At 52.0% G+C, this 12,285-nt stretch overlaps 1 protein-coding gene across 1 annotated transcript in view; it reads left to right on the forward strand.

The window, feature by feature from the left end:
• SGSM1 (small G protein signaling modulator 1) overlaps nt 1-12,285 on the forward strand; it is a 71,817-nt gene that overhangs the window by 31,824 nt on the left and 27,708 nt on the right. The window contains exons 4-8 of the mRNA XM_075012867.1: nt 4,363-4,525; nt 8,144-8,296; nt 8,983-9,050; nt 9,664-9,809; nt 10,595-10,726. Coding sequence (XP_074868968.1) covers nt 4,363-4,525; nt 8,144-8,296; nt 8,983-9,050; nt 9,664-9,809; nt 10,595-10,726 — 662 coding nt within the window. The remainder of the gene's footprint in view (nt 1-4,362; nt 4,526-8,143; nt 8,297-8,982; nt 9,051-9,663; nt 9,810-10,594; nt 10,727-12,285) is intronic.

A 12,285-nucleotide genomic window follows, 5' to 3' on the forward strand; every position in this document is an offset into this window, starting at 1 on the left:
TCTGTCACCAGGTTACCTCCCTCATCCAGGAGCGGCCGCACAAGTGCATGAATTTGCTTGATGCTGTTCAGTACAGTTCCTTGTTGGAGAAGTCATCCCAGTTCTGGGATCTACTTCCTGCTTCTGGGCCTTACACCATGTATCCCACTGTGATCTGCCTGTGCCAGACCCTTGTTCCCCTCCCTCACACAGTGTCACCTGCAGGGAGTGAGCCAATAGACACACACTGAACTGAACCTGTAGGGCGCTTAATCTGAAGAGCTGCAGCTTTGTTGCACAGCCTGTAATGGGCCTGGGGCAAGCCATTCTTAGTTGCTAAGGAGGTTCAGCTGCACTGGGACCCTCTGATTCCCTTAGAAAGGTCAGCAGGAAGCTACAGGGGCTGGTGAGGAGGGGGAGCGGATGCACTAGGAGAGAGAGTGCAGGGGTGCGAAAGGAAGATGTTGGTGTTAAATTGTGAACTTTGTGTGGATAAATCAGAGCCTCAGGAGGGCTGTGGTCATGGACTCATGAAAGCCGTGTGGAGTTTAAGAAGCCACTTGAAGGGGGAACTGAGCTGAGGGCCCACTGGCAAGTTTGACCCCAGGCCACAAGTGCAGCCAACTGTGGATGCAGCCAGCTGGTTAAGAAGCACAGTTTTTAGTGCCTTAGGTCATGGGCTTTTTGCAGCCATTTCTCTCATGCAGGATTTTACAGCTCTTTAGGTCATCCTGATCCCAAAGCCAATAACACAAGCTGGTCTTACTTTGAAGTAATTATCCTGCAGTGAGAACTGGAGCTTGCCTTTTAGGAGATGTCTACACTGCTGTACAACACCCGGGACAGCTGGCGTGTGCTGCACAGCTGTGGAATCACAAGGTGGTCTTGGTCTAGAATCCAGGCTCCGGGTCCTGTGAGGGGGGAGGATCCCACAGCCAGGGATCCCGCCTGACCCCACTTGGCTACACGTCAGTTTTAGAGCGCCACAGCCTGAGCCCCTGAGTCAGTGGACGAGAGCCAGCTGCAGATGTTTCTGTGCTGTGTAGGTGTCCTTTGGAATCAGTGCAAATGGAACGCTGAGCACAGCCTGCGTCGTCTGCACGGCCTGTGCTTAAGGAGAATTCCTACTGCATGTTATTGAAACCTCAGAAGTCCAGCAAGCTGCTCGGAGTGGATGTCTCCAGCGAATGGGTTTAGCCCACCCACTTGTCTGCAGCTTGGTCAGATCAGGCGTGACAATACGCCATGCTCCCACACAGCTGCAAACTCCCTGCCTGCTCAGTATGGTGAGCTCACACCGAGTGCTAAGCAACGTGATGCCGACTCCCTTGGCTCCAAGACCAACGTGGGAGCTGCATAGGACAGGTCTGTGTGAAACACCTAGACTCGCTCAGCCATTAAGGAAAACACTTTTACAAGCACAAGACACACACAGCTCATCTGCTGTACTGCTGCAGGAAAGACCCCAGTGCCTCTTGCTCAGCGGTGTATCCTTCTGGAGGGAAGGAACAGTGGCTTGTCCTGTCTGCACCCAGATCGCTAGCTTGTTGAATGGTGGGGCTGTGTCGTTTTCCAGCACTTTGATCAGCCTTAATGAATAAGTTTGTTTTGTTTAATGCCAGCCATCTATCCTAAGCCTCCAGGTAAATGTCCAGGGAAGTCGGCGTCCGGGTGCATTTGTTCTCAGAGGAGTTACTGGGGGTGAATTTCCCCTTTTGCCGGGGTCAGTGTGAGGGTGCCCTTCATCGCTGGGGGGTGCTGCAGGAACTGGCAGATGTCCCATTCTTTTTTGTACTCTGTGAGGGTGTTATTTGCTGTGCCACACCCCCTCCCAGCCACCCTGAACTCTCACGTGTTACATGCAGCTGGCCAGGAGAAGTCAGCACTGTGCACCAACTGCAATATAAGTCACTTGCTGTCACAGTAGAGCAACTCACTAAAGCTGGGGAGAAGACCACTTTGTTCGAATTGAATTAGTAACCCACGCTGACCTTATTGGTGCCTGGTTTGTCTGTGGAGTCTCTCTGGCTTGTCGGCTAGCTATAAGAACACACTTAGCTCCAAGAACTGAGGCTTCCATTTAGAAAAGGGCCTGATTTGCTGTATTGTGGCTGAAATCCTTCAGTTGCCATGACCCCCTTGCTCATCTTGTAACAAACCTATAGGTAGGCCCAGGGGTCGTCGTCACCTTGTCCATGAGAGCTGGCTACTGCGAAGGTCACGGGGAGGGAATGCTGCCTCCCTTGGCCCAAAAGTGCTGCTTGGGCCAAAGGCAAATCCCAGGCAGCGGTACACACTGTGGTGCCCATGACACTCAGCTAGGCAGCTTGGATTCCGTCGGGTGGAGGCACTAGTGACGGACTCTAGCAGGCTCATTCCAGTACACTGCTGTCTCCAAACACATTTCGCGGGAGCTACGGTGTGAGGTGAGAGCCACAGATGTTTTACTGCGGAGATGCCCGCGGGAAGCAAAACCTCCACTGAACACACAGAAATGCAGTGCATGCTTGCAGGGAACCCAGCCCACTGCTAGCAATGCAGCCAGCCGCTGGGATACTATAGGGGCCTGCGTATTGTCCAGTGGGTTGGCTGCATGTTTCATCTCTTGACCCTGTCTCAGTGCCTCAGGTAACTGTCTCAGTGACCACGTTGTGATCTCCTGGGTCTCAGGCTTCTAGGGACCCTCTTTCCTGGGGGGGTGGGGTGGCGGGGGTGGCACCTGTGTTCCCTTCCTCCCAGAACTGGGATTTAAGCTGCAATTTCCTCCCGCCACTCCCCAATCACCATAGCTAGTCGGAGTCTCAGTGCCTGGCATCCTATTTTCTCTCTGGGATGATGCAGGGGTGTACCAGGGACCCCCCAGTGGTCACAGAGCACAGTGTTTGTTGAAAACAAAAGCCTTATGGGGAAAAACCAGATACTATTTTTGGTTCTCTGTGCCTTGAATATTGAGTCTGTTCTGGTATAGCTGTGATCTGAAGACGTGTAGGTCCGTCCCACAAAAGCTCATCACCTAATAAATTATTTTGTTAGTCTTTTAAAGTGCTACTGGACTGCTTTTTTGTTTTGTCAGATATAGCTTGTGTGAGTTCCTGCCTTACCTGGGGTGATCTATCTTCCTCACACAGACACTGATGGGATTGAGTGTCATTGGTGTCTCATTACCATTCCTACACTTCCCAGTTCTGTCTGCTCCCCATAGCACCTGTCAGAACCAGCCAGTGTTCTCTGAAAGCTGGGAATTCTGCAGCCTTGTTATTGTCCAGTGATTTGGCACATAATGAAAATCCTGTGATTTTCGTTCATAATTGTTGATTCATGATTCTTCTTAGTTGACTTTTCCTCCGTTGCTGCTCTGCTAGTTTTCCTTCAAGACAAGTTGCCCCCGTCCCTCCCAGCTGGTAATAATACAAAGTGAAAGAGGAAATTGATCTTGCTATTTTTCATAAAAATAGATCAGAAGTTTCCTGGTTCTCCATTGCAGCTGGCTGATAATCAGAGCATTAACTCAGTGTGCTCTGGAATGTGCTTGGTCAGGGAGGGATAGCAAGAGACATCCTTTGGGGGCCGGCATTTATTTTCTGAGGAGCTTAATGAACTGGCACTATTTTATCTCTTAGATCTTAACATGCTCGATTTTGAGTTACAGATGTACCTGCCCATCCTCCTTTTGCCACAGCATCTGTGCCACCAGCCCAGTGCTTCTCGCTAGAGAACAACTCCTCAGAAGTCAGCAAGGTGGCACGAGTACAGCAGATAGCAGAATGTGGCCCTGCGCATGCGAGCAATAGCTTGTTTTCTCAGTGAGCAAAGCTGATTCCTGGCATTCAAGAGCAAAGGGCTGCAGGAATAAAGGGTAAAACCCCCTCCCCGCCAATTTCCTCACAAAGGAACATTTCCAAGATGCTCCGAGGAGTCAGAATCCCATCGGCTAGTTTTCCGTTTCACTGCAGCTCCTCTCCCTGCTGCCTTCTTGTTTGTGGATGGTGCCCATGTTCTCTTAAGTTTCACAGTCCCACAAATATAGGGCTGGAGGGACCTCAGGGGTTGTCTACTCTGTCTCCCAGCGCAGAGGCAGAGAGGCTGCATGTTCTCATTTCATCACAAGTCCTATGAGATCTCTTTAAATGAGTGTGTTTGCAGGCCCAGCCACCTGGTCTCTGTGGCTGTGCCAGACATGGGTGTCTTTGGATCTTTCCAATGTTTAGGCAGGGGACAGAATGTGAGAGTTGGATTTACTTCCAGGGAGAGTGTCTCCTCATAGGGCAGGACCACAGATGCTACAGGAAACACCTGAGACCATGAGTTATTGGCTTGCCTGGCTGCTGGAGGAAGCTGTTGTGGGCTTTTGATGGTCTGGCTAACATTCTGGCTTTGTTGCAGCTGCTGTGGAGGCCTGCGTCCTGCATGGCCTGAGGCGGAGAGCAGCAGGATTCCTGCGCAGTAACAAGATAGCCGCCCTATTCATGAAGGTGGGCAAGAGCTTCCCTCCGGCAGAAGAGCTTTCTAGAAAGGTCCAAGATCTGGAACAGCTCATCGAGAACACGTAAGGCCCTGGCCATTGTCTTGGGCTGCAGTACTCAAACCAGGGGCCTAACGGGATCCCCCTAGCAGTGGGTTGGTCTAGTGGTTAGGTCCCTGCGCTACCCAGCGACTCGGGGTGTAGGGCTTCAGCCCTCTTACTACCGTGTGTACCTTTAGTTTGGGACGTGGCCCCATGAGTCCAGTTTCCCTGGGGTTCTCCCCCTTGGCACCTGAGAAAAGGTTTGGAGGCTGCATCCTCCTGTGGCCGACCCAGTGGAGAGCTCTGGCTCAGGTCCTGTAGATGGCAGAGCCTGGTCCTGCCTACTTGCTGGCAAGCCCTGAATTGGGCTAGTTTCTCTCCTTTTATCCTGACACTGGCTGCAGGTGAACTGGGGTGGGGCTCATTGGGCAAAAGAGGCTCTGTTTAGCCCTGCACTGCCAGGCCTTCCTCTCACTCTCCTACACATCCCACACCCAAGACCTCCTGGGGGTCTGCCCCTCCACCAGCTGTGTCCCTTCCCCCCCCGCCCCAGAGAAACAGTCTCTGCATTTGCGTGGGCCTTCCCTGCATGATGCTGGATCCTGAAGGAGAAGGGTTGGATGGGGAGGTTCCATGTCAGGATTCTGGGATTCGTCTCTTTCATTGCCTGTAGCCAGGGAGGGGGTGTGGTCGGTGATGAGGATTAAGTGTCTGCACACAAGGTAATACTGGAGTGAGTCCACTGTCCATTTTGCTGCTGGTGCCTCTTCCTCGCTTACTGAGCAGGTGTCTCTCTTGGAAATAGCTTCCTGCCGATATAAAGAATCAGGTATTCATGACCTCCCACAGCACCCAACCCCATGTCAGAGGCATCTGCCTGCAGCAAGAACTCCTTTAGAAGTCAGGGCTGCACAGGACAGGCTCTCAGCAGAGCTGCGCCTTTAGGGCTTGGGAAGCTTCCTCACACGCTGGGGTCCATTGGATCCGGTTTGGGCTCTCCTTGAGGAGGCTGGTAAGAGGGGCCAGCAAGGGAGGAGAAGCTTGGGATGAAGCGGTGACAGTACCTCGCTTGCCCCAGGAACTGGCGTGTTTGTCTTTTTGATGCTGGAGGGGCATACTGCTGGCGGGCTTGGACCTTTCCCACTAGGGGGCCTACAGGGCCCTTCGCCAAGGTATAGCGAGGTCGGTGCTCTCATCCCTTCCGCCGTGGCATTTGCCGGATTCACTGTCGGGCCTGCGTCTTTGAGGAACTGCAGTATGGACACCACACATTGCCAGCGGGTTTGCCAGTCATGGCTATAGATCACTATGTCCTCCAAATACGCAGGGGTTTATTGGTTATGGGGAAGTAGAACACTGTCCGTTAGCTGCTGGAATGTGGCAGGGGTGCCATGCAGCCCAAAGGGCATGGTCTGGAATTGGAGGAGCCCAAATGGGGTGGAGAAAGCTGTCTTCTCCTTGGACCCAGATGTGAGAGGGATTTGCCAACAGCCCTTTGTTAAGTCAGTTGTGGTAATGTACTCTGCCTCCCCAAGTCGACCCAGCAGCTCGTCCACCCGGGGCATTGGGCTGGCATCAAATTCAGACAAGGCATTGACCTTACGGAAGTCAATACAAAAACAGGTGCTCTCATCCAGCTTGGGGACTAGGACGATCGGGCTTTTCCGGTCACAGAAAGACTCCTTGTTTACCCCCAGTGTCAGCATCAACTAAAGTTCTTGCTTCACCACTTCTCTCAACTTTTGGGATCTTCACCGCTGGTTCGGTCTGGATACGATGAATGGCCAGATGAGTACAACAGGGCTTCACTCAGAAGGCAGAGGAGAATTTGGTGACTAGCTGCTGGGGCTTGAAGCCTCTGTGAGGTTGGACCCAATCTGGACCTCTCCTGGGTTTGCTGTATCTTCTTCCTGGGGTCCCAGCTCCATGTCTTGTGGGTAGGGAGTTATTAATAGCCCCTGCTGGGCTTTCTAAGGTTTTAAAAGATTCACATGGTAAATCTGTTGCCCGTTGCACTTGTGAGGCTGATGCACCTCTGAAGTTCACTAGGCCCACTCGCTGAACCACCTCATTAGGACTCCCTAACGGACAGCCGGGAGAGGGTTTCGAGGCTGCATCCTCCTGCGGCCGGCCCAGTGGAGAGCTCTGGCTCAGGGCCTGTAGACAGCAGAGCCTGGTGCTGCCTCCTTGCTGGCCAGCCCTGAGTTGGGCTGGCTTCCCTCCTTTTATCCTGCCTCCTGGCTTGACACTGGCTGCAGGTGAGCTGGGGTGCGGCTCACTGGGCAGACAGGCTCTGTTTAGCCCCTGCACTGGCAGGCCTTCCTCTCACTCTCTCTTACAGGGGGATTCAAAGCTGGGCACCAAAGTTCCTGCTTCGGCACCTCCTTCCCAAAAGACTGATTTCCAGAGGTGCTGAGGTCAGTGGGGATTGGAGGCACCTCTGGCAGTCAGGTCACTGGGTCAGATGTCTCAGTAGAGACTCTGGGGCCAGGTCAGAAGTACAGTGCCTGGGCTGTGAAGGAGCTGTCTGTTTCACGATTCTCGGTGGTGACAAAATCTGAAATGTTCCCCACAAGCTGGTGGCAAAGGGCTTACAAAGCCAGTGTCCAGAGCGCTTAGACTGGACTGACACACCAGCTCTTCTCACTTGGGCATGTGGGCCCCTTGGGTGGCTTTCCAAATGCCAGTGTCCCATGCTGGGAAAGGTTGGAGGAAGCCCAAGATGCAGGCCCTGAAGTGCCTGAATCATCCCATATAAAAACAGACCTTGGAGACCTGAGCACTTGAGTGCGTGACTGCTGGGGGATTTAAGGGTTTGCTTACGTGAAGCATGGCACAGTTTGATTTTCATGTATTTTGTCATTTCAGTGGATATATCAAGGGTTATTTCAAAGCATTTTGCTCTTCTTATCAATTAACGTGTTCATGGTTGCGGGAAGTTATGGGGAGAATAGACAGTCAGTTAATGCCCGTAAACATTAAAATTTGTAAGGTTTAAAGCTTTATAATCATTGAAACACAAATTGTCAACATTTCGTGTCAACAGATGCAAAGTAAGTAGCCACAGCCAGAAGACAAGACCCTGGGCCTGACCCAGTGTTGCCATTGTTAGTCTTAAACTTTAATATGCTCTCAAACAGCATTTTCCTTTCTAAGTTTCAATTATTAATGGAAATAGTTTTTTCATTGGTTTAAAATTGATAGTTACTGAGGTGTACTGGTAAAAAAATCAAATCCTTCCAAGCCTGCTTTGGTCTTTGCTGAATCAGGACCTAAGTCAGCCACTCTTTCTTTGTGTTGTGTCTCAGTTCTCTTTCCTCTGAGTGTTAAATTAACTGGTTGTTTCAGATAACAAGGGTCACTTCTCAAAACTGAGACGGGCCTCCCTGGAAAGGAGGAGAAAGGAGAGCCTAAGGGCTGGGGGTGGAATCTGTTAACAAAGATGGTTTCTAGCACGTGGGGACTTTCACGTGGGCTTTCCCCACTGGGCAGCCAACTCTGTGCCTGCCACATCCTGGCTGCACATCCAGTCAGGGAGGGGCTAGTATGCCAGCTTTGCACTAGCCATGGAGCAGGGTGCTCATCGCACTGCTAGCCAACTGGCTGCTCTGCTCTGGAAAGCAAGTCTGCAGTGTTGTGGTCTGCCTTGTGTCCCTGAAGCCGAAACCAGGTGCAAGGCATCCAGGAGAACGTGCGCAAAGTGCCAAAGCTGCCGAACCTGTCTCCCCAAGCCATCAAGCACCTCTGGATCCGCACAGCCCTCTTTGAGAAGGTCCTGGATAAAATCGTGCATTACCTGGTAGAAAACAGCAGGTGAGGGCTGGTGTGGGCCAGCTTTTTGCTTTCCCTGGCAGCACCCACCATGAAGCCAGCACTCCTGGGGTGGAACGGGACGGGATGGGACAGGATAGCTGGCTTAGCTTTCCTGTGCCTTGCTGATCAGAAGGCATCACAGGGCCAGCTCAGGGCAGTTTGTTCTCTCAGTTCAGGTCCTGTGCCAGGGTCCAAAATTCAGACCCTGTTTTTATGGGGTGGCCGCAGTTGGAACTGAGTGATTTCCCGCTCCCTGCACCTCCAGCTTGAGGTGGTGATGTAAGATCCCTGTTTGGTACTAGGCCAACAGGATTCCTGTGGTCTTCAAGTCCTTATGCTGTCAGTGAGCAAATGCCAGGGGCCAGTCTCTGCCCAGCTCACCTGCACTGGAGATCACTCTTGAGGCTCCATTCTTGGAGGGACTCCTGAGCGCTACGGCCCCTAATGTTTTGGCTTTGGGCGGGTGTGGATAATGTCAGATGGAGATGCAGGCTGGGAGAGGACTGCCTAACTGCAGGAGTATCATTGCTTGCACTGACCTCCTGTCCTTTCTCATCAGCAGTAACAAGTGCAGAAAGACACAAGCAGCACATGAAGGAGCAGAAAGAATAGGGCAATTCATGACCAAAATAGTCCTCTGTCATTTAGCACGTCTGCCAGTGACACCATTTTTTTTCTCCTTCTAGTAAATACTATGAGAAAGAAGCTCTCCTGATGGATCCTGTAGATGGGCCAATTCTTGCTTCCTTGTTGGGTAACTTTCTCCTTTACCCTACTCTCAGAGCTGACTTTGCAGACAGATGCTCCTTCTCCCTCCTCCCATTGCATGCTCACAATGTCATCTTTCCGTGAGAACCCTCTGCAGGCTTTTAACGGGCCTTGCCACAGCTGGGGTGGGCAGACAGAATTGCTTGAGTACATTTAAAAAGAACTTTTACCCAACTCTAGATAATTCCTGACTGGTCGCCGATGAAGTATGCAGAGTGTCTGCTGCCATTGGTTCTTGTAGCTCCATGAAATGTTGGCCATTAATACATCTTCCATGAGCCCAAGTACCATTGTAGAACGAAGACTTGGAAGGAATGTTGTTTTACAGGCTCAGAGCTGTTGATTAGTTCTTGGGGTTACTAGATAGTATCTTGCACAGCTGGTTGGTCAACCTGTGACCCAGTTGGGGCAAGGACCAGTGTGCCCCTGCATGGTCCCTGGCACAGGGTAGGAATTGGGCTGTGTCCTTTGAAGTCCTATTCACATTTCTGGGATGCACCACCTCTGGTCCCGAAACGTGAGAGTTGTGGTATTGCCGGCGGGGTGCAAAAGGGAACGTGTCACCCTTTGCTTGCTGTTGAATTCTTGTCCGTACGCAGTGGGACCTTGCGCGCTGGAGTACACGAAGATGAAGACAGCAGATCATTTCTGGACAGACCCCTCCGCTGATGAGCTTGTGCAGAGGCATCGCATTCACAGCTCGCACTGTCGCCAGGATTCCCCCACTAAGCGCCCTGCCCTCTGCGTGAGTGTTGGAGGCTGAATTGCTTCTCACATTGCTCCCATGGCAGTGAAGGGAAAAACACTGGGGTGGTACTGAAGCTTCTTATACTGACCTGCAAAGTTCACTGAGATGTGCAAATGAGTCTCCCAAAGTGTAAATTAATGCAGGTTGAACCTCTCTAATCCAGCACTGTCTCATCCCTGCAACATCTGTAATCCGGCATGAATTATGGACAACTTATCATGCATGTGACCAAGTTTCCCATAGTCCCATAAAGTTTGTTTCCAGCCACCAGTCCTGGCTCTCAGAGTTCTGTGCTGTTATTTAGCTCCAGTTTACCCCTAAATGTCTTCTAAGAGCCCAGGAAGTGGTAGAAGTGTTGGTAAAGCTGCTGCTATTGGCCTCCTGTGGTCCAGCAAGTTCTCTCATCTGGCACCAGTCATGTCCCGAGGGTGCCAGCTTAGAGACGTTCAGCCTGTATTGGGGTAACAGAATCCTTCCAGCAGGATCCAAAACTTAGGCCCTGGAGGCTGCTGACTGCTTGGAGCTTTCTGGGATCTGTGGGTGGCAGCTCCAAATTACAAATGAAGTTGGCTGCAGTTGCATTTCATGCAAATGAAACGTCACCTTGGGGCGTCCTCTGGCTCAGGGCTGACTTTGGCTAATGTCAGATTGGTGATCTGAAAAAATAAGGAGAGAGGAAAGAGAGTGCTCGTCCTTGCTGCCGTGTGCCTAAAGCCCCTCTGGCTACTGGGCTTTTCTAGGGCAGGAGGTAAAATCCTCTGTCCTGTGCTGGTCACATCTAGATTCAGAAAAGGCATTCGAGTGGCAGCATGGATGATCGACCATCACTGTCTGCCAGAGACTACGTGGAGTCTTTGCATCAGAATTCGAGAGCCACACTACTCTATGGCAAAAACAACGTCCTGGTGCAGCCGGTAGGTAGTTGGTGTCTGAGGAAAAGCCAAAGCATGTGAAACGCGGGGAAGGGACCAGTTGCTTTAAAGCCAAATTGCTCTCCTGGGGGTTTGGCTCGTGGGTGTCCATGCATGTGAGAGAGAGAGTATGAGTGTGTGTGGTGCTTTATAGAGGCAGGAGTCCCATAAGAGGCGTAACCCATGTACTGTTACAGCTAATGGATAAAGGAATCACAGGCCTATCAGTGACAGCAGATCTGTGCTTAAAACGGAGGCTGCTTGTTTTATCCAGCCCTGCCTCAGGCCGGATGAAAGGCTGGTTGTTAAGCGCAACTGTGCTCCATTTCTCAGCGGGAAGGAGAGAGGGATCCCCATGTGGAGGGGAGAAATTGTGGAGGGGGAAGAGTGTGGAGGGGAAATTCTCCTCCCCTTTGACTAAGCACTGGCCCCCTTTTTCTTCATCCAGATGTGTGTAGGCCAGACGAGCTGTCTCCGTTCCTTACTCTGCACTGTGGCTGGTGTGTGCCCTTGTATGGCAGACTAGTTGTGCATGAGCGAGGCCGGTGGGAGCTGCACTGGAGTAGTCCATTGGCTGACAGTGCCCGGCTGAGGGTGGAGGGTGGGGCCCAAGGAGGAGTGGCCATCCCAGGTGGAGAAGTAGCTGTGTGGGGCCTGGTTTGCCCTTTCCTGGGACAAGCCCCACAGCTTTGCAGAGCTGGGCAGCAGGTTTCTCTGCCAGCCCCCTGTGTGCTTGTGGGGAGCTATGCTTGACAGTGGGTCCCAGAGCTCCGGCAGAGAGGGCTGTGCTGAGAACAGCTTCCAGGGGAAGCAGAGGATAAACCCTGAGCTGATGCACGCAGCTGGCACTCGTGAGGAGTTCTTGTGGCTGCCTCCCAAAGGCCTGTCACGGACCATTCGTAAGGAGAGCCGGGGAGTGGAGGAGAGAGGTCTCTGCATGAGAGGTCATGGTCTGCTTGGTCTCTGCCATCTGCTGTTTGCTTGTTACCTTCTTTTGTTGTTTGCTGCTCTATTCTTTTTTGTTGATTTGACTTGATGTCCCCCCCGCCCCTTATAACTTTTAAGCTGAATCCCAGGGAAATAGTTTTCTCTGTGTGCAACCTCATGATTTGTTTTCTCATTCCCCAGTGTGCCTGCCTGGGTTGAAGGGGTCTTTAAGGACTGGGGTGGTGGCAGTGATACCTTCCAGGCTCCAGGGGATCTGTGCCCTTGGGAAGCTTTCAAGTAAAGCCTGTGCACAGGCAAGGGGCTTTTAAGTTTTTTCAGGCCCCCGCTTTCTGTGCTGAGAGTGCTAGTGGGGAAGGAACCTTGGCAGTGCCTCAGATAATTAAGAACATAAGAACAGCCATCCTGGGTCAGACCAAAGTCCATCCAGCCCAGTATCCTGTCTGCTGACGATGGCCGATGCCAGGTGCCCCAGAGGGAATGAACAGAACAGGCAGGATTTCTCTCTCTTGCCATCCATCTCCAGCCTCCGACAAACAGAGGCTAGGGACGCCATAGAATCATCGAATTCTAGGTCTGGAAGGGACCTTGGGAGGTCATCTAATCCAGCCCCCTGC

This window comes from Carettochelys insculpta, chromosome 18 (genome assembly GCF_033958435.1).
Source record: "Carettochelys insculpta isolate YL-2023 chromosome 18, ASM3395843v1, whole genome shotgun sequence".
NCBI lineage: Eukaryota > Metazoa > Chordata > Testudines > Carettochelyidae > Carettochelys > Carettochelys insculpta.